The sequence below is a fragment of the Leiobunum rupestre genome, chromosome 8 (genome assembly GCF_980474605.1).
Source record: "Leiobunum rupestre chromosome 8, qqLeiRupe1.1.hap1, whole genome shotgun sequence".
NCBI classification, from domain to species: domain Eukaryota; kingdom Metazoa; phylum Arthropoda; class Arachnida; order Opiliones; family Sclerosomatidae; genus Leiobunum; species Leiobunum rupestre.
The window spans coordinates 57,510,337-57,536,124 of record NC_143391.1 but is presented as its reverse complement, the minus strand read 5'-3'; the positions used below and the strand labels follow the sequence as shown (position 1 = coordinate 57,536,124).

Here is a 25,788-nt window from a genome sequence, read left to right as displayed (position 1 = left end):
AATAGCTAGAGCGACTGGCCTTTAATCTTGGAAAAATGTTAGAGAGGTTAAGCCAGCACTAGAAAACGTGTAGAGGGAACTTGTAAAAGGTGCAGGCCTACAAGTTCCCCTACACGTTTTCGGGTAGTGGCTTAACCTGTCTATTCTTAAACTTGCAAGAGTATTGTACGGATGGGAATTTCAGTTTTTGTCAGTCAATTTTTGACACTTGGAATAGGCTGAATAGAAGTCCCACTCTTGGAGTCGGGGTATTTCCAACTCAAGCTATCTATATGTGGGTTACGGAACTATATTCTTACTCTGCTTTAGTTGGTTCCATCGTTAAGTGAATATCACTAGACGATAATATTGCAACGCGGCCAGCTGTTTAAAGAAATTAAAAGTCGCTTGATGACTTGGGCGTAGCTGATTGTTATATCTCGAGGGCGAGGTTTCAGATCTGATATTCTTCAGCCACTCACGAAACCGAATTCACAACTCCCTCGGCAACCCATGCTTGCTTGAATGCTTCACGCCTTAAAGGGGCTCCAAAGTTCGGTGGCAAATTGTGTGAAAAGTCAGTAAAGTGCGAAATTTACGGTTGACTCTGCCCGCCTCTGCCAAAGCCGAGTGAGGGGCTGGGGGGAATGAAATGCATGCTCAATTTTCTTGTTTTTGCCACCGAACTTTGGAGCCCCTTTAATGCGCTACCTAAACGTAGCAACAGTTCCCAATTCTCATTACCCCAAATAGGATTTCAACCATTGAAATCTCATAATATTTTTTAAATGCCTGGTTTTGAAAGTAATGTATCGAAATATACCAATCTGTACACAGTTCTTATGTAAGGCAGTTGTAATTTATGTTACAGCTAATAAGCGCTTCAATAAAACATCTTCAAGGAAGTGCCCAGAAGTAATATTTCCAAGAGCCAGGACCTGCAATATACTGTTTATTTGGCGCTTGTTTAAATAAATGGAAACTTTTCACTTGTTAACAGAATTTCGTGTTTTTGCTAAGCCTAAATATGTCAAAATATTACTTGGTGGTTAAAAGTACAGGTGAAAAGTTTCCATTATGCCAACAAGCACTAATACACTATATAAACAGTATATTGCAGATCCTTGCTCTCGGAAACATATTACTTCTTGGCGATTTCCTTGGAGATTTTTCATTGAAGGGCCTATTAGCTTTATTTCAAGATTAAATAACGCTCTTTGCGCGAATAAAGAAACTTGAAAATGGTGATGTGGTGAACTCCACGCACGCGGGTTGTCATACTTCCGCCACGGTTGACCTGAAAGCATGCACTGTTAACTTTGAAGTGTGTGATGTGTAAATTCAAAAAAAAGGAAGAAAAGTAAAAAGAAATAAAATAAAAATAATGTGCTAAACTTCTATCACTATTTAACTAATCACCGTTAATGGAAAAAGTAAACAATTATGAAGGTACTCTAATTGTTTAATAAAATCTTTATTCTTTATCAAACTCATAAGAGTGTCATGATTTGTATAGAATTAAGAACATATCGAAAATACTCTTTAGCTTATAATTTTAAAGCACAGGGAATCTAAAAAACTTGATAATTAAAAAAAGGTGGTTATATTCGAGCATTTAAATTTATATTTCAATTGCAACCATCTATCATGTCTATAACATGAAAAGGTGTAGGTTGAAGAAGAAAGACCCTGCAACTCTTGGCCATTCTTATAATGGAAGTCACTCTCCCTACTTTTTAAGTGGTAAAAGAAAATATTCAAGTAACCGCACATGCAATCTCAATTTGCTAGCATGTTGAAACAGTAGGTTAATAAGAATGACACCAACAATTCTAGCTGCACAACAGATTTTAACCTGAAAGTTATTGCTAGATCCTTGTTAGTAGGAAACTATGACATGCAGTGAGGAGAACATCATACATATGAAATTATTGTTTGCAGATTACATGGGTCCAATGTAACAATGTCCTTGGCAGGGAAATATTACTATCTATAAATTTGTGAATAAGGGTATCCCATATACTTTACTACCTTCACTATTTAAGAAATAAAGTTAAGAAATTATTTTCAGATATTTCAATAGCGGAAGTCTTTAGTGAGTTTTTGGAAATAGCTTTTCATAACATTCTCTATCATCGAGATATTTATCCATCTGCAGCATTTGAAAGGAGAAGGAAGTACAAAATTTCAGTTCAGGTAAAATCCACTAAGATATATGACCTTAATTTAGTCTATGTACGTATTGCCAAATAATGTAAAAGGGTTACAACTATTGGGACTAGTAATTACGATATTATTTATAGTCATATTCAGCTAAGCGAATACCCAAGGCACCACTTTAGGACCAACCCTTACCAAAATTAAGTTGGATTTCAGTTTGTATTTAGTTTGTATACACATTATTAGTTGATATTGAGTTGGTATTAAGTAGGCTCAAGTTGTCAGCATATTTCAAGTTACTATTAAAGGGGTAATAAGTTGTTATTCAGTTGTTAGGAAAATACTGCTTTTGCTAAGTTTATAATTAGTTGGTTTTTAGTAGTCAGGAAATTACATAATATTTTTAAGTTGCTTTTAAGTAGTTAAATGTAAATGTTGATTCTGGTTTAGTTGGAAATAAGTTGATAAATAAAGAGGATTTAAGTTATTTTTAAGTAGGCATTTGTCCCAAATACAAACTGAAAACCAAGTTGAAATACAAGTTGTCCTAAGTGGTTTTTAGCCAACTTATTTTTTGGTAAGGGAATTAAGTCATCTAGCTACTTTAAATGTTATTATACCAGGTGGCTGGGTTATATTGTGTAGGAGGGTGATTGCAAGCCCTTCATATGCCACGCGAGCCAACAGCTGCCTACACATACTATTACCATTAACCTCAGGTTTTTATGGAAAAGGGGAACTGAAGAATTGGAGGTAAATCTCCTTTAAACATACTTACCAAGTGAACTTGCAAACTCAATGTAGAAGGAGGTATCTTAAATTTTAATCCAATATTAACTGTGATTGTGCTCCGATGTTTAACAGCTGGCGCAAAAAGATACTATACTCTGATCTTAGTGAAACACAAATTGACACTAAGCCATTTATTTCTAACAAACCAGGTTTTATACACGCCTATGTGCACAAATGTTTTAATTTTTTTCAAAAAGTATGTTACAGAATTACACCAAAAAATATACATAAATTACTAATTGTTTTTTGTTTTTTTTTTCATTTTTGGAGAAATCTAGTGTAAGTTATTGTGTTAGAACAAAACACTGAACAAACAATTTTGAGTATACTCACTCAGCCCTTAGTATGCTTTCCATCTAAAAAAGATGCTATTTAATTGTACTTTTTTTATGATGATTACCCTACCAAAAAATAAGTGGTGTAGGAAATACTATACCAACTTAAAACCAACTTACAAATAATATGTAAATTTCTGACCACTAAAAACCAACTAATTACCAACTTAAAGAAAAAAGTATTTTCCCATCAACTTAATAACAACTTATTACCCCTTTAACTAGTTTATTGAAATATTCTGACCACTTGAGCCTACTTAAAACCAACTTAATGTCAACTAAAATGTGTATACCAACTAAATACCAACTAAAATCCAACTTATTTTTTGGTAAGGGTTAGCTGCTCAATGAAGCTTGGGCATGAAGAAACTTACATCAACAATGAATCAATACTGTTTCAAATTAATAATAAAAATTTACTTTCATCGAATAATAACTGCCCTTACCAAAAAATAGGTTGTCTAGGAACTACTTAAAGTTGGTTTTAAGTTTTTATTTGAGACAAATACCAACTAAATATTAACTAAAAACCAACTAATTACCAATTTAAAGAAAAAAGTATTTTCCCAAAAACTTAATAACAACTTATTATCCCTTTAACTTGTTTATTGAAATATGCTGACTACTTGAGCCTACTTAAAACCAACTTAATATCAACTAAAATGTGTATACCAATTCCAAGATAAACTCTGTTGGTTTAAAAGTGACTGATATGTGAATTCCACAAAGATTATGCTTGTTATTTGTAATGGGGATGTCAAATAGCCGACCTACCAGTTTTAAGGGATTTTAAGAAAGCATTTGTCAATTTAAATTATAGTTTTTATGATCATAACTCTGAGGTGAATGGCTTTATGGCAAGCTCAAGAAGCATTAACGGAAGCAGAAAAAAAATTCTTCTTGTTGGACAATTTGGTTTATTTACTTGAGATAGAATTGTGCAGTGTTTAAGAAAAATTACAAATAAAATGATCCAACCTAGTAAGCTGCAAGCATTGAGCAATAAAATTCTCTTAAAAGGCAACAAAAGTTGCACGAGAAAAGTACATGGCAGAAGCTGTTCAAACTGCAACATGGCACTGTTTATGTAGCATGTTCAGAGGAAATGACAAAATAAATGGTCATATAGCTTTTTAAATTTAATTATAAGCTTCTTTATCATTTGGCTGAGATATCTAAGTGTATGTTTTTCATCAGCCAAATAAATCAAGTACTTCATAATATTTTTTTTTAGTTAATAATAAGCTTCTAAGGTTAAAGCATGGACTAATTAACAACAGACGGCCCAGATCTATAACATTTCCCTATAAAGACCCCAAAAGAAAGTGTTAACGCGTTCAGCAGCGGTGCCAGGCAAATATTTTTTATCCTAGTGATTCAACCGTCATAAACTGGAAACTGATTTTAATCGGTTTTAGCGGTTGTGATTTGAATTTTCTGTTTGTTGTTTATAAAGGAAACCCTAAACGTGTCTCATAACCATCCATGTTATCACGATAAATAAGTATAATTACAGTTATTATTTTAGTATAATTGGTATAGTTAAATGATACGTTTTTCACCTCCGATTCTAAGATAGATTCGAAATTATTCATCATAAAAAAGGTAAATAACTATTAAGCCTTGGTACAATCATTTATATTGATGAATAATATATATCCCTTACCAAAAATAAGTTGGATTTCAGTTTGTATTTAGTTTGTATACACATAATTAGTTGATATTAACTTGGTATTAAGTAAGCTAAAGTTGTCAGCATATTTCAAGTTACTAGATGAAGGGGTAATAAGTTGTTATTCAGTTGGTAGGAAAATACTTCTTTTGCTAAGTTTTTAATTAGTTGGTTTTTAGTAGTCAGGAAGTTACATATTATTTTTAAAGGGACTGGCAACCGGTGAATCTTTTTGAATTTGAAAAACGTCATTATGACGTTGAAGGGGTAGGAAAGAAGGGGGTTTTGAGGGCAGAGGGAACTTCTTTTTTTTGTGTGCGTCACGCGGAAGCGTAATACACAAAAGGAAGTAAAAAGTCTTCCTCCTGCTTTTGTTGGATAGAAACCATTTTTATTTCTACGTTGCACTCCGAGTAGTAAAGACGGTCACCTTAAGCTAATAATTTTACCACGTGGTCCAATAATGTTTTGCAATTGTAAAAGTAATTGTTTGTCGGAAAAACGAAACAGTTGTCCTTGTAGGGTAAAGGGAAGTAAGTGTACTTCTGATTGTCAATGTGGTAAAGACGACGGAATTCCCTGTTGTAATGGTAAAGTGGATATTTCTGAAATCATCAATCAATCAAGAACAATTCAGAGACCACCAGTTTCAATTGCTAAGGCAATTTCCATGACTTCAAATAAAAATTTGACGAAAAAAAATCTGAAGGGCAATCAAGAGGTAAATTTTTAAACATAAATTACTTTTACTCCTACTTTATTAATAAATGTAATTTAGATATCCAAGATGACCCGAGCCAAACTACTTAGCATACTGAATGCAATAGTAAGAAGAAATCCACATTTGAAAGTCCAGAGTTATTTGGACGCAGAACAGGAACCCCTAGAACTGACTCAAGATGTACAAATAATAGAAAAAGGCAACGAAGTTTCAGAAAACATTTCAAATGCACCAAACCCTCCGAAACCAGCTCGAGATCCTAACGACACTCCGGGTTGGTGTTTTTGTGGACACTGTAAAGAAATGCCTACTCCAGTCGAAAGAGTGTGTTGCACAGACAGAATGTAAGTTCATTTGGCTAATTTTTTTTAAGAATGATATTATACCTTCCAGTTGTTTTTAGAAATACTGGCTGCATAACTGATGGACAGTTTAATGCATTAATCCTTAACCGTGCAGCCTTGCACATTATTATGGAAATTCGGCACGACGATGGCAACGTCCGCTACTTGGATAACAACAGGTGCTATAGGCACTCTGCCTATAAAGCCTTCACAGCGTGGCATGTGGGGCCATTGGGAAGAGATAGAGAAATAGTTCCCTCTTGCGCTGTCACTGAAATTAGGCAGAGATACCCTAGTGCTACTGGCTATTACACAGGCTACAAGGAGACAGCGGAAAATTTAGCAAGAAGAATCAGAAGAGGAGCTGGTCGTGGAAGAGGGGCTCAGCGTGGAAGAGGTGGGCGTAGGTAAAATTTGTCCTAGCTGCATATGGAAATAATGGGCGATTATTTTCAAAAAAAAACTGTCTAATAAAATGATTTATTCAATACTGAAGTCGTCTTTCTGTAACAGTTCATCTAGCTCTCCACTTTCTGTTTCGAGAGAAAACCTTGATTTAATTTATCTCATTTCAATTAGTTCATGTTTCGAGGGTCCACTAACAGCAGGGGGCTTTTTGACTAACACTACATCATCAAACATATCACTCGCATGCCTAACAATTTCTTTAGAAAATGTTAATTCCAAAAGATCTTCAGCAGGTTTGGTATTCTTTGGTACTTTAACAGGCACAGCAGTTCGTTTTGCCGTGGATTTAGAGTACTTCACTTTATATCTATTTACATAAATTATAACCACATTACATGTAATGGTGAAACAGTTCTTCATATTTTTACTAGGCCTGTGCGAGTATTCTAAAAACGCGAGTACTCGAGGCCAGTCCGAGTCAGAGTACTCGGACACGGACTCGCGACGTCCAAATCTATTACTCGTACGAGTACCCGAGTCCTTTGCCAAGGCTTAAAAATTACTCGAAATGGACTCGAATCAGTAAATATTCCACCAAGTCCTTTATTTTTTTTTGACGATTCTTATGAATCCTTAATTTTTGAATGAGTCTTAGGAGTTAGTTAATTTTTCTTTATTTTTTTAACGCGAAGTTGCATTTAACGGCTCACCACCAGGTGAAATCCCGTAATGCGACTCGAACTAAATCTCGAGGACTCGAACTGGACTCAACCAGAAAATTAAGACTCGAACGAAATCTTAAGGACTCGAGGACTCGAACGAGTACTCGGGTATTGGACTCGGGACTCGTGAGTACACTTTTCCAGGACTCGAGACTTGACTCGAACCCATAAAAACAGGACTCGCACACCCCTAATTTTTACCTTGGAACTCCATTTTTATCCAAAGCTTGCGGGCGGTTAATGTTTGCATTATGATCAAAAACTGCTAGTAAATTTCGGGCAATGTAAGACTTGTAGCTGTAAAAAAAAATGTTATTTGAAGAACTTACATCAAATTAAAAATATTGAAGCAGTTTTACCCTGTAACCGATGTTCAGTCAAGGGAAAACTGAATCGGCTTCGATCGAAATAAAATTACCTTATTTCAATAAATAAAGTCTTTATTTGGGGGCCGAAAAGAATTACAAAGAGGAACTAGCTTATCTTAAACTATCAACGGATGCTTATTACATAGCAAAAATCAGTGACAAAATTAACAATTAACATTACCAGAGAGGAGAGAGCCATTTTAATTGCTGTTGAGATCAGGCTTGTGATAACTAGTGGCAGGGAAAACTACCACGGCAAAAAATAAACCTTACAAAAAAGGAACAGTGCTGCCATGGAACATCTGGCGAGCTACTCCGGCGGGCTGCCGACTGACCGTTGAGTCAAGAAGCCAAAAAAATATACGCCCCCTTGCCGGCTTGGACTAGAGCTTATATAGAGTAGCCCCCCTGGGTGTTAAGGCGGCTCTCGCCTCTCTGGCGCCATCTCTCTGGAGTGGTGATAACTAAAATAATAAATACTGTAGGAATAGGAGTGTCAGGCTGTCCTAGTGGCAAAAGCCACTATGCCTAGGGTAAGTTAGGTTTTATACATTAGGGCATCCGTTGCATACCTCCCCCCTTTAAAAAAAAAAAGTACAATAACAAAAAAGAAAACAAGTTATTAATTTTAGTACTACTGGTGGGGTGCGAGAGAACAGTTCCGGCGGAGATGAGGGCCGCGACATCGAGAACATTTTAAGCCCCGTCTACGCACACTGTAACGCTTGGAATTAAAGGGAATGTCCTTCGGGGTAGGCAGTAATGCAGCGGAAGGTGTTGGCAAACCCCTGAGCGGAGCCGGTAATCCGGAAACCGGGTGGTGGTTGTGACAGGTGCGTGTCAGTGTTGTTGTGGGAGCTTCATAGAAATCAGCTGGGTAGTCCTGGGACAGCGCGCCCATCACTGAATCAAGTTCATCTTCTACAGGCGTCCCAGCTTCGGATGGTGCCTTAGGTGAGGCCAGTGCGGAGGGGACGTTATGAGGATTATTTCCGCTGAGCCCTCCATGAATCAAACACTCGTCACATATACAATAAAAAAACCATTAGTTTTGATAGCAATTCGGTTAATAATGATAAATGGCTGAGAATCAGCTAAAACCAGTGCAAAAATTGTCATTGGCTTGTCTCCCATGGTAACTTGGAGCTTCGGAATATAGCCTGTGATATTTGCTCTACAATCAAAATGTGGCCACACTTGGGAAAGGATAGGAGAGAATTGAGTTAAGTTCTGCCCCTGAACAGCTATTTCTACATGCCCTTGTATGGCCCCCATGGTGATGAAACAGTAAGGTGATTGAAATAGCACAGCTAAAGGAATCAGGATCGTATCAGCCTGGTTTATAAACCCATAGTGTTTGACAATCGGAGTCTGTAAAGTAAAAAAGATATAATAAATGATACAAATTTATTTCACATTACTTGTCTGGAAATTTCCCACGGAGGAGTAAAAATTATATCGTCCCTCGAGAAATTAAAGCAGTGTAATGTAAGGTCAGGAAAGCTATTAAAATGCTCATTAAGGTACGCTTGAGCATTGACTCGAGATCGAAGCTTCTTTCGATAAGGCGGCGGCGCGTGGTAGTATATGTCCAAAACTGGGCCATCTGGCTGAATTATGTTGCGGTAGACAATTTCCCGTACAAATCCGTGCTCGAAAGGCTTTATAGTGTTCTCTGTTAACTTCGGAAATCGTTGTAAAAAGTGGTTCCGGGTGTCTACCGTCGGACCAGCGAGTGAAAGGTCGGAGGTTCGTGAAGCGTTCGAAGGAACAGGAGAGCCAGGTTCTACGGGTTGCTGTGGTTCGAGGTAGGATAGTCGTCCTTCGTGGGTGGAGAAGTCGGTTTCACTTTCACTGTGCGCTGAGCTAGACAGCTGGTCATTATGGGGATGGAAGGTTTCATCCGGCTCTTCTAAGAGTGATTCGTCACCCCTCTCTGTAGGAGGAGGTAGCTCCCCAGTGGTGTGGTACAATTTTAGTTGACTTATATGGATCTGCTTACGCAGTCCAGTTCCAATATCTTCTACCTCGTAGACTAAGTCATGAGAGACTTGACGGAGCACCTTTAGGGGTCCTAACCATTTGGGTGCGAGCTTGGCGGAATGATGGATTTCCGCCCGGGATAAAGGATGATTTTCTCTCCAAACTAGCATCCCGGGTTCTAGCAACACATCCTCCCGTCGTAGATTGTAGTACTTCCGCTGTTTCTCCTGATTCCTTGAAATAGTTCTTCGAGCTTGCTCCAGTTCAGTCCCAAGGGCTAAGAATCGTTGTTGCGTTTCTTCTGTGGCCTCATTAATATTCACTCGTTCCACTATGTCCTGATAGGATTCCCAGGGTTTACGAGCTTCCCGGCCATGGTTGAGGTAGAAAGGAGTTCTACCAGTAGAATCATGGGGACTATTGTTGTGTACATGCTGTAAACCCGCTAAACTAGTGTCCCAAGAGCGATGGTCATTGCCTACGTGCATGGAGAGGAGTATGCCTATTTCCTTGTTCACTCGCTCTGTAGGATTGGATTGAGGATGATAAGGTGAGGTGTATTTTGTTTGAACGTTAAATAAAAGGCAACATTCCTTCCAGAGGTTAGAAGTGAATTGGGCTCCATTATCGGAAAGGATTGCTTTTGGCGCCCCCCATCGGATAATTAGTTCTTGAAGGGCTTTACATAATGTCAGCGCTGTAATATCCCGTAGGGGTTTCACTTCTATATAACGCGTAAAAACGTCAACAAAGACAATTAAATATTTGTTCCTACTATAACTTTCAGGTAGAGGACCCATCAAATCTACGCTGACTAGATCCCATGGTTCATGAACTGTGGTTGAGACCATATAACCTGGGGTTTTACGGTTTTTACCTTTGTATTGTTGGCACGGGACACATGTTCGTACGAAAAGGGAGATGTCCTGCTTCATTGAGGGCCAGTAAAAACGCTTACGGCAGTGTTCATAAGTTTTGTCCCTCCCTCTATGCCCAGAGAGTGGGTGAGAGTGATATAATTCTAGGGTTCGTTTTCTTAAGGTTTTAGGTAAAAAGATTTTGCGAGGCTGGCCCCTATAAGCCTTTCGATATAATATACCATTAATAACTTGGTATACCATATGCCTAGAGTGAGCTAATTCTACTTCGCGTATGTAATGCAACGATCCGGCATCAGTTTGTTGGTCGGCCTGGATTTCACCCAGCGTGAAGCTATTAAATAAGAGGGGTGGTGGTGTAGGAAGTAAACTAGTATGCAAAGCCCCCAAGGCGATTGGCGCGTCATTGGGTGGTAAGTCTCTCGATAGGAGATCTGCAACTACATTTTCAGACCCCTTCTTATAGTGGATGGTAAAGTCGAATGTTTGGAGGTACATTCTCCAACGAGCTATTCGGGCAGAAGGTTCCTTATGATTAAATAGCCACTGAAGGGCCTTTTGGTCGGATATGACTGTAAAGGGCCTACCCTCTAAAAATTGTTTAAATTTATCTATGGCCCAGTATATGGCCAAACATTCTTTATCGTAGGTCGAGTAGTTTTTCTCGGTCTGGTTCAGTACCCTAGATGCATATGCTATTGGTCGTTCGTGATGGTCCTCTTTCTGAGATAACATCACCCCAATAGCTATATTACTAGCGTCAGTAGTTACGAGTATAGGCTTAGTATCGTCGAAATGAGCCATGGGTGAATTATTGGCTGCGAGTATAGCCCCTTTTAATTCCTTAAAAGCGACCTCACATTCAGGGGACCATGCCCATCTAACGTTTTTACGTTTTAATCTATATAAAGGGGCGGCTAGCTCCGCGTATTTCGGGATAAATCGACTATGCCAGCCAGTGAAGCCTAAAAACTTCTGTAAGGTTTTTAAGTTATAAGGTCTAGATAAATTCTGGACGGCCATGGTTTTATTCGGGTCAATATGGATGCCTTCTGCATCTATAATGTGTCCCAAGATAATTGCCTGTCTACGGGCGAAGAAACATTTCTCCATATTTAAAACGAGGCCTGCATTGCTAAGTTGCGTAAACACGTACTCTAGAGCCTGCATATGTTCTTCCCACGTTTTAGATAGGATCATTAGGTCGTCTAGGTAAACCGCGATGTTAAAAGAGGCCTTATCACGAAATATGTGGTCCATTATTTTCTGAAATGTAGAGGGACCATTACAAACTCCGAAGGGCATTACCTTATATTCGAATTTGCCAAAAGGTGAAACGAAAGCGGTTTTACTTTGACTCTCAGGGTCCATGGGGATTTGAAAATAACCCGATTTTAGGTCAAGAGTTGTGATATAAGTTGGTTTGCCTAAATTGCGAATGGTTCCTGCTATGTCCGGCAGAGGATAAGGGTCTTTAATGGTAACCTTGTTGACCGCCTTAAAGTCAATACACATCCTCCACCCCCCTTCTTTCTTAGGTATTAGGTGTATGTTGGAAGACCAAGGGCTACGAGAAGGTTGAATAAGCCCTTCTCTTAGTAATTTATCTACATGCTCTTTAATGATCTTTTTCTGAGCGGGCGAAAACTTTTTATAGTAAGCCTGTACAGGTTTGGCATCCCCGGTGTCTATGATATGTGAGCCTACCGTAGTTCTACCATTATTCCCAGGTATAAGCTTTGGAAATTTCCCTAGGAGACCAGATAGCTGCTGCTGTTGGATAGCGGATAAAGTCCCAGTGTCAATAGCGTTAGCAATAATTTGTTGGACATCTAGCTTTTCACTAGCCGATAAAATTAAAGGAGGAGCTTCGACCATTTGAAATTCATGATTGTCAAGCCGTAAGTGTCGGTTCGGATAATCGATAACAGCCTGATGTAATAAGAAAAAGTCATGCCCCAAGATGAAATCACAATATAAAGTGGGGACTAGATGGAATGTATGACTAAATTTCAGGCCTTCCACTTTAAAGTGTAAGTCAACTTTGCCTTTTGTAAAGAAATAATGACCATTAGGCATAAAAACACAATCATCCGTAAATGTGGGAGTCTTTTCAGTTCCGACAAGCTTAAAATAAGTTTCTAAAGCTACAAAAGAAGCCTCAGCCCCACCATCTAATCTGGCAAAGTAAACAAAAGAGGGTTGAAGAGATTGGGGAATAGTTAATGGAAGTGCAAAAGACGGTACATGTCCTTTTCCTGCACTACCACATGAAATATGCCTTCTACTAATAGGTGTCTTATAATGAAGGGAATGTCTCTTACGGCAAAAGGAGTTTCCCTTACTCGTCCCTTTGCGTTTCAGTTTTCCGCGAGCTCAGGACAATTTAGGCCTAATATGCCCTGGCGTACCACAATGGTGGCACCTCAAGTTCCAATGCCGACTCGGACCAGCTCTCGGGTTTTCCTCTTTTACTGGAATAGGGGGAGGTGGTACGGGCCTATTCATGGGAGCAGTTGGGGCAGCCAATTTTACCCTTCTTTCGACCCGTTCAGCGACCCTCAATAAGTCAGCTATGGTGGTAAAATCTCGCGTTAAATGAACACTGAGAGAAGACCTCATGTTCTCTACTAAGAAATGTACTAATTTATGTTCAGGAATTGGATCCCTTAAAGTTAAATTAAGCCTTTGGAGTTTATGAATATAAGCTACTACCGATTCATTATGAGTTTGCTTAGTTCTTAATATCTCTATTTCAAGTTCTTGTTCATCTACGAGTGGTAAAAAGGTTTCTCGGAACTTTCTCTTAAGCCTGTCTAACCTATCAATATATTGGCACTGGTCTTGCCTATACCAATCGAGGGCTCGGTTACGTAAGCATATCGGTATAATTCGCAGAACTTCTGCGTCAGTTAGATTATGGATGTTTTGATATATGTCTAGGTTAAATATAAATTCCATTACCTCCCGTTTATCCCCAGAGAAAGAAAATGAAGGATTGGGCAAAGCCCGCCTAGCAGGAGGGGTTTGAGCCGAAAGTCCTGGTTGGCCTGCGAGATTGGAAAAATAAGTGTTCATTACTTGAATTAGGTTATCTAATTGATCATTGCGGGTAGGTGTAGGAGTGGTAATGTTTTGTCCTCCAGTAGGTAAAACTTGGGCAGCGTGGGTAGGTTTAGGAATTGAAGTGCCTCCCATTCCCAAGGTATTATGGAGGGCCGCACTAGATTGTGGACAGGGTATCGGAACAAACTTCGGTGTAGTGGAAGTATAAGAATATGGAGTGGATTGACTATAGCGAGTCCTGATTGCCTCTACCCCAGAGGTCCGACCTCCGGAGGTAGCTAACCCAGTGTCCTCCCCCGTAGTAACCTCTCTGTTCGTAGAAGGATTTGAACGTAATCGGGCATCTCGAGCCCCTAATGATAGAGAAGCGGTAAACGTTGTGTTCAATGGTTGAGTTGTACTCACGGCACCGGTCTCGTGGAATAGTGGGGTAATTCTTGGTGTTGCTCCCCGGAAGGTAACTCCAGAATCGTCCCGTGGGCTTCGTTTCTCTAATCGAGGCCTGCTGAGAGGTGTTTCCGTCTGTTGATAGGTGATATTAGGAGCTGTCCAGATTAGGTTATTCCAGCTGGGGGTGGTCGGTGATCTTTCCCTTTGCTTCCTGGCCTGATCGTCAGTAGTACTCAGATGTTGAGGCGTGGCTGAAGGTAAAGTTGTTTTAGGGGACAGTCCCTCCTTTGTTCCTCCCGTAGCGCCAAGTAATGTAGAATCTCGTAGGAGCGGTGGTCGGAAGTAGACCTTTGAAAAGCGAAAGTGGCCGTCTGTACCCGCGTCGTCTGGAGAATCGTCTGGGTCGAATAGAGCCTTGTCGGGTGACGAAGGTTCGGAAGGCGGCCGGGTATCTCGCCATTGGGCCATTGCGGATAAGTTATTAGAAATGATTAATAATAATAATAAAGAAAATAAGTGCTTCATTGACGAGCAATGTTCGCGTTAGTTATTAGTATATATTTACTAAAAATAAACTATATATTTAGTATGTTTCACAATAAAAAATTATTAATCTACAGGCAAGAATGTTAAGCCTAAAAAGCGCATTGACATTCCCTTTCGGGCCCCAGTTCGGGTGCCATTTTTTATTTCTGTAACCGATGTTCAGTCAAGGGAAAACTGAATCGGCTTCGATCGAAATAAAATTACCTTATTTCAATAAATAAAGTCTTTATTTGGGGGCCGAAAAGAATTACAAAGAAGAACTAGCTTATCTTAAACTATCAACGGATGCTTATTACATAGCGAAAATCAGTGACAAAATTAACAATTAACATTACCAGAGAGGAGAGAGCCATTTTAATTGCTGTTGAGATCAGGCTTGTGATAACTAGTGGCAGGGAAAACTACCACGGCAAAAAATAAACCTTACAAAAAAGGAACAGTGCTGCCATGGAACATCTGGCGAGCTACTCCGGCGGGCTGCCGACTGACCGTTGAGTCAAGAAGCCAAAAAAATATACGCCCCCTTGCCGGCTCGGACTAGAGCTTATATAGAGTAGCCCCCCTGGGTGTTAAGGCGGCTCTCGCCTCTCTGGCGCCATCTCTCTGGAGTGGTGATAACTAAAATAATAAATACTGTAGGAATAGGAGTGTCAGGCTGTCCTAGTGGCAAAAGCCACTATGCCTAGGGTAAGTTAGGTTTTATACATTAGGGCATCCGTTTGCTTGCGGGACTCGTGAGTACACTTTTCCAGGACTCGAGACTTGACTCGAACCCATAAAAACAGGACTCGCACACCCCTAATTTTTACCTTGGAACTCCATTTTTATCCAAAGCTTGCGGGCGGTTAATGTTTGCATTATGATCAAAAACTGCTAGTAAATTTCGGGCAATGTAAGACTTGTAGCTGTAAAAAAAAATGTTATTTGAAGAACTTATATCAAATTAAAAATATTGAAGCAGTTTTACCCAAGGTTCGTAAAAAATGCTTCTCGCACTATAAGGTTGGCTTATTCAGATGGACGTTTCTCGTCGTTTTGGGGGGCAGCATTTAGGGTGGGAGAAAATAGCGCGCCTCGAGCGTTTGACGTCACATATGTTGGAGAGAGAAAAAAAACAAGCTGCGGCTTTACCGCGTAGTAAACCCGCGTAGTAGAAGCAAGATAAAAGAATCAGAATTCGAAGCGGCCAGCCAAGGCCCAAAGGGGATCACTGAAAAAAAAAGAAGTGAAGAATTCAAGGTATTGTACATTATAAAATTAATAGTATATTTATGAACGTTATTTATGGCTCAGATTAAATTAACAATTAAAAATTATTACCCGAGGGAATATGTTAAGAGATTACTATATTGTTCTCGATTTTTCTGTAGCTGAAAATAGACAAGGCTTAGCGCCATCGATTCTCGTCTAATCTCTCAAAGTTAAAGATTTTCTGATATTTTCAGAAAACTTAATAAGGTTTACGCATCATGCCTGGAGTGAAATGTTCAGTACCAAATTGTAAAAACTATCATCATACAACCAGAGACCGCAAAACATCTTATCATAGCTTTCCTAAAGAGGAAATTTTAAAACAAGCATGGATAGAAAGATGTAGTACTCCAGGAAGCTTAAACCTCAAATATGCTCGAGTTTGTTCTAACCATTTTGAAGCTAATGATTATGAAAATCATCTGATGGGGTTATTTGGACTAAATGACTCCAGGTCTCGCAGAATATTAAAACAAAATGCTGTACCGTCACAAAATCTACCAAATATCACCCAGACTACCCACTTCACCTTGTCAACTAGACCATCTCGGACTACGACAAGGGCTAGAATTATGACTTTGCCTGAAATAGAAGAAAGTAGAAGTAAGAAAACTGATGTCTGCCATACTCCAGTTAGGGCAAAATTGTTTACAATGACAAATAATGTTCCTGTGCCAAATATAGAGGAAACCTGCAATATACCTGAAAGTACAAATACTTCTACAAGTCAAAATTGTGATATTTCATCTGTTTTGAAAAGTGTTTATGATTCCTTAACTTTGCCAAATGAGACTTTTCAAGATTTGATTGTGACTGAAAAAGGTGATTATAATATCCCTAAAGCAAATTGTGATATTTTGGCTGAGTCAAACAAAAATAGTGATAAAGGTAGACCAGAAAATTTTGTAACACAAAATCGAAATTTCCAAGAAAACTCCCTTACCTTCCCAATTTCTAAAGGCAACTGTGATACTTTGAAAAATAGCGAAGCGTTTTTAAATCGTCAAGTAGAAACATTTAAAACGCACAATCAAAATTCTAAAGATATCTGTGATAATTCGTCGGAATTAAAAGACACTAATGGGGCAGTCATTAATCAGAGTAGTGAAAAAGAAATTCAAAAGAATATTAGTGCCAATATAATGAGTTGTTAAAAAAAGAAAAGGCAGTGTAAATGTGATCGGCTAGAAGCAATTAAAAAAAGCTCGGGCTTAAATTGAAAATTCGGAAATTAGAAAATCGTGCAAGTAATATATATAAAAAATTGATTTTCACAGATAAAGCTAAACGCATTTTAAATATTAATCTGAAAATGTCACAAATAGAACTTAAAAAGGTTAAAAAAGATAGTATTTTGCTAAAGAAAAAAAATGAAAAATTAGAAAAACTTAAGGCTGAAAGTGAAGCAATTTTAAAGAAAGTGTTTTCTAATAGTCAGGTAAAAATATTAATGGGGAAAAAAAGTGACTTGGGGAAAAGATGACTTAGCCAATGCGTTCGCACTAAGATATTTTAGTAAGAAATCATATTTATATTTGAAAAACAAAATGAATATTCCGCTTCCTCACATTTCAACCTTAAAACGATATGCTGCTAAATTAGATTTTAAAGAGGGTATCCTTTATGATGTTATCAGTCTCATAAAGGCCAGTTCAAAAAATATGCCTTTGGTAGAAAAATTAACGGTTTTGACGTATGATGAAGTACATCTGCGTTCAACTTACGAATACGACCCAAAGCGAGATAGAATTATAGGCATGCATAGCCAAATGCAAGTAATAATGGCGAGGGGTCTTTTCTCAAATTGGAAACAACCAATTTATTTTGCTTTTGATCAAAAGATGACAAAAGAAGTATTATTTGACTGCATATCGGAACTAGACAAGGCAGGTTTTAAGGTTAAAGCGTGCGTGAGTGATATGGGCGCCAGCAATATGGGGTTTTGGAGATCGCTCGGGGTCTCAGTACATAAAACATATTTCAACAATCCAACCAGCCCTAATGATGTAATATATTGTTTCGCGGATGTACCTCACCTACTCAAACTAATACGGAACTGGTTTTTTGATTACGGATTTGTTTATAATGATGTTAAAATATCTAAAGAGCCAGTGAAATTGATTTTTGAAAATGATAATAACGAGTTAAAATCTTGCCATAAATTAACAAAATTACATTTGGAATGTGTTCAGACGGCTAGACAAAATGTAAGACTTGCAGCCGAACTGTTATCTCATACTGTAGCCACGGCAGTAAAAACTTTAAACCCAATTTCTAATATTCAAGCAGAAGAACAGAAGGCAACCGCTGAGTTTTTAGAAAGAACAAATAAGTGGTTTGACGTTATGAATAGCTACTCAAAATTTGACCGAAATCCTTGCAAAAGCGCATTTGGCATTAATTTTGATGTGCAAAATGAAGCTCTCGATGATATGACAATTTTTATGAACAATATGCGATGCATAAAAAATTTTAATCCAAACCAAAAGAAAAAACCCAAAACTGATAGTGAAATTCCCCAGCATGGGTGCTTACAGACCTTTCAAAAAGGCGTTTTAATATCTACGAAGTCATTAATTAGCCTGTGGTATGATCTAAATAGAAAGTATGGTATAAAATATATACATACTCACAGATTAAACCAAGACTGCTTGGAGAACCTGTTTTCCCAATTAAGAACCCGGGGAGGGTTAGATGACCACCCCACTCCATTAAATGCAATGTATAGGCTAAGAATGATTATTTTAGGTAAAAACCCAGGAATTGTGAAGCAAAATACCAATACGGTTGCGCAAGTGTCTGATGAGTATTTAATTACTCAGTTATTTACACAATCTGACGTAACATACGAAGATCTTGATATTGACTTAGTGACTGATGATATACTTAGTATAGAAGAATCAGAACCTACTAACAATATAGTGGAAACTAATTCTAGTCCTATTATAAATCAATTTACTTCACCTTATAAAAAAACCAATAAGTCGTTGTTTGACATGAAAAATTGTACTTCTCCTAAAAATCGTCTAGCTACCCCAACCAAGTTAAATTTTGGAAAAGAAAATATTGTTAACGGAAATAATATGGAAATCAATTTAACTTCCTCTGAAGAAGGGGGGATGGAGTATTTGGCTGGCTGGGTAGCCAAAAAGTATTGGGAAAAATATCCCGACATTAGTTTGAAATGTACTAGCTCAACACCAATTAATAGTTATGATATGCCAAGTTGGGTGACTCAGTTGAGGTATGGTGGAATGATTGTACCTGCTAAAACCTTTTTAAATGATGTAAAACTATTCGAAAAAGAGTTCCTAAATTATCATGGCAATAGTAAAGATGTTACAACAATAAGTACAAAGGAAGGTATTGTTAAAACGGTCACCGATTTAATTTGCGAAACATGTAAACAATATCCTAGAGAAATAATTTCAGCCTTCGTGAAAATGAGAACGTTATTAAGAATTAAATTTTTAATTTGCGTTAATAAAGAAAATGACGCTAAACGCAGAGCTCAAAAAAATGAAGAAACTTAAAACCTAAATGTTATGTATACAAAAGTTTGTAAATTTTTAATAAAATTTTGTTTTCATTTATTTGGGTTCAATATATTATTCTATATAAAATATAATAAGTCCCACATTCATTAATTGCGTAGAAAAAATCTGATAAAAGGGTAAAAGTATACGAACACCCATGATTAAGACAGACAAACTAAAAACATCATTAGCTAGACGGTAATACTAGGTCTCCTGGAGAATCGACAACATGTGACGTCACACGTTGTCGCGAAATTCTCGTTTTTCCTCTTCTAGTCGAAATGAGGCGGGCGACGAGATTCATACCGCGAATGCGCCCCCCTTGAGTTTTACCCAAATGGTAGCTTTTTCAAAGCATATGATAATATTAAAGAGTGGAACGACTTTAGCGAACCTGTGTGCCTAATTTAAAAAAGTATATATTTATCAAGGTCAATACTTTTATTACAGCAAGAACAAAAATACCTAAAATTTTCATAAAAATGAAAATCTTTCAGGAAATCTTTATCAGCAATCACAGTCCGAAGCTTCTGATATGCCACACTTTCATAATCTATCCACTCATTATCTCGAGGTTCTTCAGCATCCAATTCATCGTGGGCACAGCCTCCTAGTCCCCACTTGTGCTCATTAGTTACGTTGCGAGTACTGTTACCAAATTCAAATTGTATACAAAAAATTACTTTGAAATGAAACTAGAATTTAATTTCTTTGCAGTTGGTGTTGCCATGGGTATCGCATCAGTTTTTTCAAACCTATGATATTTAAATGTAAAAAATTGATTTCTTTGGTTAAAGTGTGCCAAACCAGTTTGATTCTAAACTTACTCAGAGTTAAGACTGTCATTTAAAATTTCCATCGTTAGCATTTTGTCAAGTAGCAATTTTGATTTCCCAAACCTTTATAATTATAAATGTGCATTAAGATTTGCACTATCATAGATCAATTTTAAAAACACAATAATACACTCACACAGTTGGTCCAGATTCTAAAATGACATTTTCAGTTACGCTCCGATTTTTGATCATCTCTGACAATTTTGCAGGAGTTGTTTGATTATTACCATTCTCTGTATTTGGACTAAAAAAATCAAATGTATTAATGGAAAATTGACAGACATGTAATATTTTCCTTACTTAGTATTATCGATGGATAGTTTTAGTCTTTTCTGAGAAATATTTGAACAGTCTGTACCTCTTGATTTCATCAGTGCTCTTTTTAATCTCTTCCGACAATTGGAAATTTTTGGTGTGCTAGGTACGGAAATTGGGAAAATACTGTTTAGAATTAATGGTTTAAAATTATCACAACATACATACCTAGTTATAGTAAAAACATTGTTTGCTTTGGTAACATTGCTCGAACCAAACTCCAACCTTGAGAGGTTAAGAGAATTTTCCATGATTGGCCCACCTACTTTTGTTGTTTCGGGAGACCTGTGATAATATATTTCAAATATTCAGTGATCACTACAGGTTAATTGAAAACTTACTTTGCCAGTTCAAATGAAACCTGCTGTTCCGAGGTACTGACATTGAGGTTCAAATTACAATTCAATCTAATAAATATTGGCAATTGTTAACTAAAATATTAAATGTATTGCAACGATAAAATAACAAACCTTGAAGAGTTATTTTTTTCTTCAGTTGTTTTCTTCTCGCAGAATTTTTGTGAAGCACAGTTTAATGTTGAAAAATTGTTATCGTAAGTTTCAATAATCATATCACACTGAGTGTATTTATCTTGAGAAATACTATTAGATTCAACTCCAGCACCTAAGGAACACTGAACTGATACTTCCTGAAGGTTTGCATAACACTGACTTGATTGATCATAACAAATTACATTTGTAGGATTTGAATTAGAAGTAGGGGAGTAACAAAAGGTGCAAAAGTTTTCATGAACGAAAAACTCGTTCGACCTGAAATCACGTTTTTTCACGGAATTATTAAAGTTGGAATCCGAATTATGGATAAAATTAGCAGCTGAGGTTCTAATATACAACGGTGAATCGTCTTTATAGCCATCAGGAAATTTGGGCCTCGGTGTGCTGTAGGTTGGTTTACGGCCAACGCAGATTTCGATCCACTTGTTTTTTAAAGTTTGAAATATATCAAAAGATGCTAAAAGGCTTACTCTAGTTCTATTGCTTTCAACTATTTTACGTTTTCCACCATCAGACAATTTAGTATTCGAATATTCCATTATTAAATAAAAATTGTTAATGTCCACGATTCCAATTTCAAATAAGAACAAAGTAACAGAAATTAATAGTTGAAACGCGGAATGTTTCAAGATAAACCCGCCGCCGATTCTTTGGCGCCACTCGCGATAAACCGTGGAGTTAAACGAAAACCTTTCGTTCTTTCTACCCCCTTCTATTTCATCCCCTCGCTACGTCATAACGACGGTTACCAGTTCCACCACTTGCCAGCCCCTTTAACTTGGTTTTAAGTAGTTAAATGTAAATGTTGATTCCGGTTTAGTTGGAAATAAGTTGATTAATAAAGACGATTTAAGTTATTTTTTATTAGGCCATTTGTCCCAAATACAAACTGAAAACCAAGTTGAAATACAAGTTGTCGTTAGTGGTTTTTAGCCAACTTATTTTTTGGTAAGGGATATAATGATATTAATAATTACCGTAACAAATTTGGGAATTGCTTCCAGACAGTAAGCAGAATATTTGACTGTATGTACGATCGGAAAAGCGCTACATTCTAACTTTAAAAGACTAATATATTAGCATTTTGAATCACCAGCCTATACAAGTATTTCCTGTTATGCCCACGAGTACCGCTAGAGTGAGTCGATACTTGTTCTTTTTACCCTTTTCCCGTGCCGGACCGTCCCTGTTGTTAATTAGTCCATAGTTAAAGCATAAGTTTATAATAAGTTTATTATTATAAACTTATGGTTAAAGTGTATAGTGTTATGAAAATTTTATAGATCTATACAATAAATACTCACTTGGCCCAATAGCTGTATCACATTGTAGATTCACCTAAATTCTATTTTTTTTTAAATAGATGTGCATTCATCCAGCGGTGAAAAATTATATCAATAACATAATTCTAACAATTCACAAATTGTTGCTGAAGAGGGATATTAAGAAAGTGACACTAACAGTAAAGACTGACAATGGAAAACTTTTAGAACAGTTCGTTTTCAATCTTGAGAGGTTGCAAAATGAATTTCATGTGTAACGTTGATTTTTCAATTATTAATTAATCTAAATCAGGAATCCATACCTCTACTTGGAATGCTTATCCTGCTGTATCACGTATAGTAAGATCATTCTAACGGCTTTGGCCCTGCCTACGAGATAAAAAATCCGCTATGTGCGCGCTCCCCTCTCACATAGTTGTTTGTTAAGTTAACATAGTGACGTCCAAAAAACCGTCAGCCACATCGAGACGAAAATCTTCCGCGATAAGCATTCCTAGTAGAGGTATGGATTCCTGAGTTGTTGCTTATAATTTTGATCAATGTATTTCTGCTGTTTGATTTGATTTTTATAATTATTAAAATTTAATTATTTTGTATAATTGTTTCCTCACCAGGGAACATAATACGGCCAATGATCTTGAGCTATCATTCAGGGAAGTTTGTCTGAAAATTCAAAATGTTTCATCAACATTAACTACAATTCCAAAAGGTAATTAAAGGATTTACAAAGACAGTAACTTAATTTCAAATCCTCATTTCGCACTTGTTCAAATATGCACTATGATAAGAATTTTCCCCAAGGTGTAGCAAACCTTATAGAATGAGTCATCTTCGTTTAGGCCAAAAGCGAGTGCCTGCAAGTAAAAATAAGGGTGTTAAAATTTTGTGTTGGTGGTTCTACAAACATCCTATTGTACAATTGCTATAGTCCTACTTCACACCACAGGACCTGGAAAACCTGGAAAAATCAGGGAATTTGAAAATGTTTCCAAATGGTCAGGGAAAAGTTAGGGAATTTGAAAATGGTCCCAAAAAGTAAACGAATTTGAAAATGACCCCAAAAAAATCAGGCAAATAATATTTTTGAAAGAAAATATTTTTCAAGATTTTAACCTCAAACCATTCATTTATTCTACAAAAATGGTCAGGGAAAGTTTGGCAATTTGGTCAGGGAAATCCTGTAAATGTCAGGGAATTTAAAGGGAATATAACCTCAGGCATTTGGTGTGGAACACCAACGTTTGCAGCTCTGGCCGCTCTTGCCTTTGCCTTTAAAAAAGTTTGGCGCCACTGTACAGGGAAATTTAAAAAATTGAAGGGGTCTTCCACAAAGATTGCTTTGCGGGTTATATTCCCTTTAATTCTCGAAATTTTGTACGAACCCTGTTGCTTTGGATCAAGAACAAAAAAATTGAAAATAACACTGGCAGTCCCCCACCTATCGCCAAATCTAATTTAATTAACATTAATTCCTATTATATCAAAAAAAAATTTGGAGGGCAAAAAATATACAAATCTGAATAACTTTAGATAATTGCATTGAGTAGTTTTAGTTAAAGGGAATATAACCTCTGGTATTTCTGTCGCCCTCCGAGGGTTCCAATATTGTCCGCTGCCTCCCATGGCTTTTCACACCTGCGGCGCTGATAATCGCTGATTGTGAAGGGAATAAAAGAAATTGATAGGGTCTTCCATAAAGAACGCGTTGGAGGTTCTATTCCCTTTAAGTTTCTCTTTTGACCAAAATTCTGCAGTTTTTAGAACCAAACATTTTTATTCTGACCATCCAACTTGCTTTTTTAAATTCGTGGCCACTCCACAGGGGGTTTATAACAACAAATGTACAGATTACGTCTTGATCTATATTTTAGCAGTTTTCATCGAACACCATTTTTTTACAGTTATTTGCTTAACCATCATTTCCATATGATTTTAAAACGTTTTTGCAGCTAGGCGTGCTTGTCGATTGTCTTTTTTGTTAAGTTGTTAGAAAAAAAGGTGGTACAAATTAAGGCTCTAACTTTTGACGCGTGTGCCTTTGCCACGAGTGTTAATTACTCCTAGTTTAGTGGAAGCTTCTGCTAAGAAAGTCACTGCCTAAACTAAACAAGAGAGTAGATTTGTTGGTGTGTGAAAAGGGTATTTGAAATCAAGTCACTGCCTACATATTAAACATTTATTTTATATTAAAATTTGTAATTTATAACTATAATGGGTTATTTTAGGATCAACATTTACTATCCAAATTCACACATTGAAAGGAGGGTATGAGAAATTGGTCACAAGTTATTCACCCGAAGATTTGGTAAGCTACCTTCTATTTTTTTCCTAATATGACCAACTTTTAACTAAATACCGTTATATTTATTTTTTAAAGGATTTTCCTTGGGTAAGAATGGAGGAAGATGATATAAGTTTAAAAGAAAATTTAATGATTCCTTTGAAGGTCACTGACACGTCTGTGTGTAAGGTAAGTTTTAGGTGCATGTATGAGTTATTAATCAATAGATAGTTAAAGGGAATATAACCTCAGGTAGTTTGTGTGGAACAGCAATGTTTTCAGGTTTGGCCGCTCTTGCCTTTGGCTTCGAAACATTTGGCCACACTGTACAGGGAAATTTGAAAAAATGAAGGGGTTCTGCATAAAGATTGCTTTGCAGGTTATATTCCCTTTAACAATGTTTGCTAGTTCACTATTAAAAACTTAAATAAAATTGTTTAATTTGTGTTTAATTTTCCCATCCTGGCAACTAATTCACTGTTCTCGAAGATGCTGAAACATGTTTTCTCATTATTTATGGATTAAATTTTAATAGATGCAGATTTTTATTTTGAAACCTTCAAACTGATTGGCGGAAGTTCTTACAAGTGCTGCTTGTGCATTATTCAAATTCTTGTGATATTTTTTATAATAGCAACTTTTAAAATCATCCAATTTACTACATGTATTTATCCTTTTTTGAAAATGAAGAAATTAAAATTGTTATAATTTATTAGCCTTTCTTAACTTACATGAAGGTTATACATAGTAATTATTATCTCAAATGTAACTGCTCAGATTCAAAAGATCTTAATGTATAATTTTTTCGTTTCTTGGGATTCACAATTTCAACACTCACACGGAATAACTATCAATATTTCAAAGAAAAATCTATTTTAGAATTGCCGTACGCCATGGAGGTTGCATTAGGATGTATTTAAAGTTTTTGTATACAAACCTTAATAATATTGTAGAAGTTATAGCTATCAGCGTTAAAATATTACGAGGAATGAATATACCTATCAAAAAGTGTTTTACGTCAGGAAACTTGATCATTTACTTTATAAGAGATTTAAGGGCCCATTAATGAATTTCACATTTTACTGCTAGGAGCATTTTTGATTGACTTTAGAGTGAAAAGTCTCTGAGTGCTTTTATTAATACAACCTGGGATTACGAACCTCAGTACAAGCCACTACGGGTTTGACCAAGACAGTTAAGCATATGTGTCTATGATAAGACAGAGGCGGTTCATTGGACACATGCCAGTCAGTAATTGCTTCTGCAACATTTTCTGTACACAGTGTAAGATCAATGACTTCACAAGGCATCCACGTTAGCGTGTTTCTTCCCACTTCGGTATCGTATTTCGTAGTCGTATTCCTCTAATTTCAATATCTATCTCACGAATTTGCCACGTGGTTCTTT

At 37.0% G+C, this 25,788-nt stretch overlaps 3 protein-coding genes across 4 annotated transcripts; 2 read left to right on the top strand and 1 right to left on the bottom strand.

The window, feature by feature from the left end:
* The first annotated feature begins 1,055 nt into the window (after positions 1 to 1,055).
* PolZ2 (DNA polymerase zeta subunit 2) lies at positions 1,056 to 25,064 on the top strand. 2 transcript variants are annotated; one of them, XM_090156257.1, is made up of 7 exons: positions 1,056 to 1,428; positions 2,051 to 2,175; positions 22,181 to 22,353; positions 22,715 to 22,809; positions 24,326 to 24,405; positions 24,478 to 24,570; positions 24,917 to 25,064. In XM_090156257.1, the coding sequence occupies exons 1-7, from the start codon at positions 1,404 to 1,406 to the stop codon at positions 24,947 to 24,949; spliced, it is 624 nt and encodes a 207-aa protein (XP_090012383.1). In that variant the 5' UTR covers positions 1,056 to 1,403; the 3' UTR covers positions 24,950 to 25,064. The 2 variants fall into 2 exon arrangements, with proteins under 2 accessions (XP_090012383.1, XP_090012384.1); XM_090156258.1 differs by lacking the exon at positions 2,051 to 2,175 and having other exon boundaries at positions 1,057 to 1,428.
* On the top strand, positions 5,402 to 6,414 carry LOC149933779 (uncharacterized). The gene is made up of 3 exons (XM_090156468.1): positions 5,402 to 5,659; positions 5,717 to 6,003; positions 6,063 to 6,414. The coding sequence occupies exons 1-3, from the start codon at positions 5,402 to 5,404 to the stop codon at positions 6,412 to 6,414; spliced, it is 897 nt and encodes a 298-aa protein (XP_090012594.1).
* LOC149933778 (uncharacterized) lies at positions 12,770 to 15,075 on the bottom strand. Its single transcript, XM_090156307.1, has 2 exons — positions 13,834 to 15,075; positions 12,770 to 13,412 (listed from the first exon to the last, which is right to left on the bottom strand). The coding sequence occupies exons 1-2, from the start codon at positions 14,341 to 14,343 to the stop codon at positions 13,323 to 13,325; spliced, it is 600 nt and encodes a 199-aa protein (XP_090012433.1). The 5' UTR covers positions 14,344 to 15,075; the 3' UTR covers positions 12,770 to 13,322.
* Positions 25,065 to 25,788: the final 724 nt, after the last annotated feature.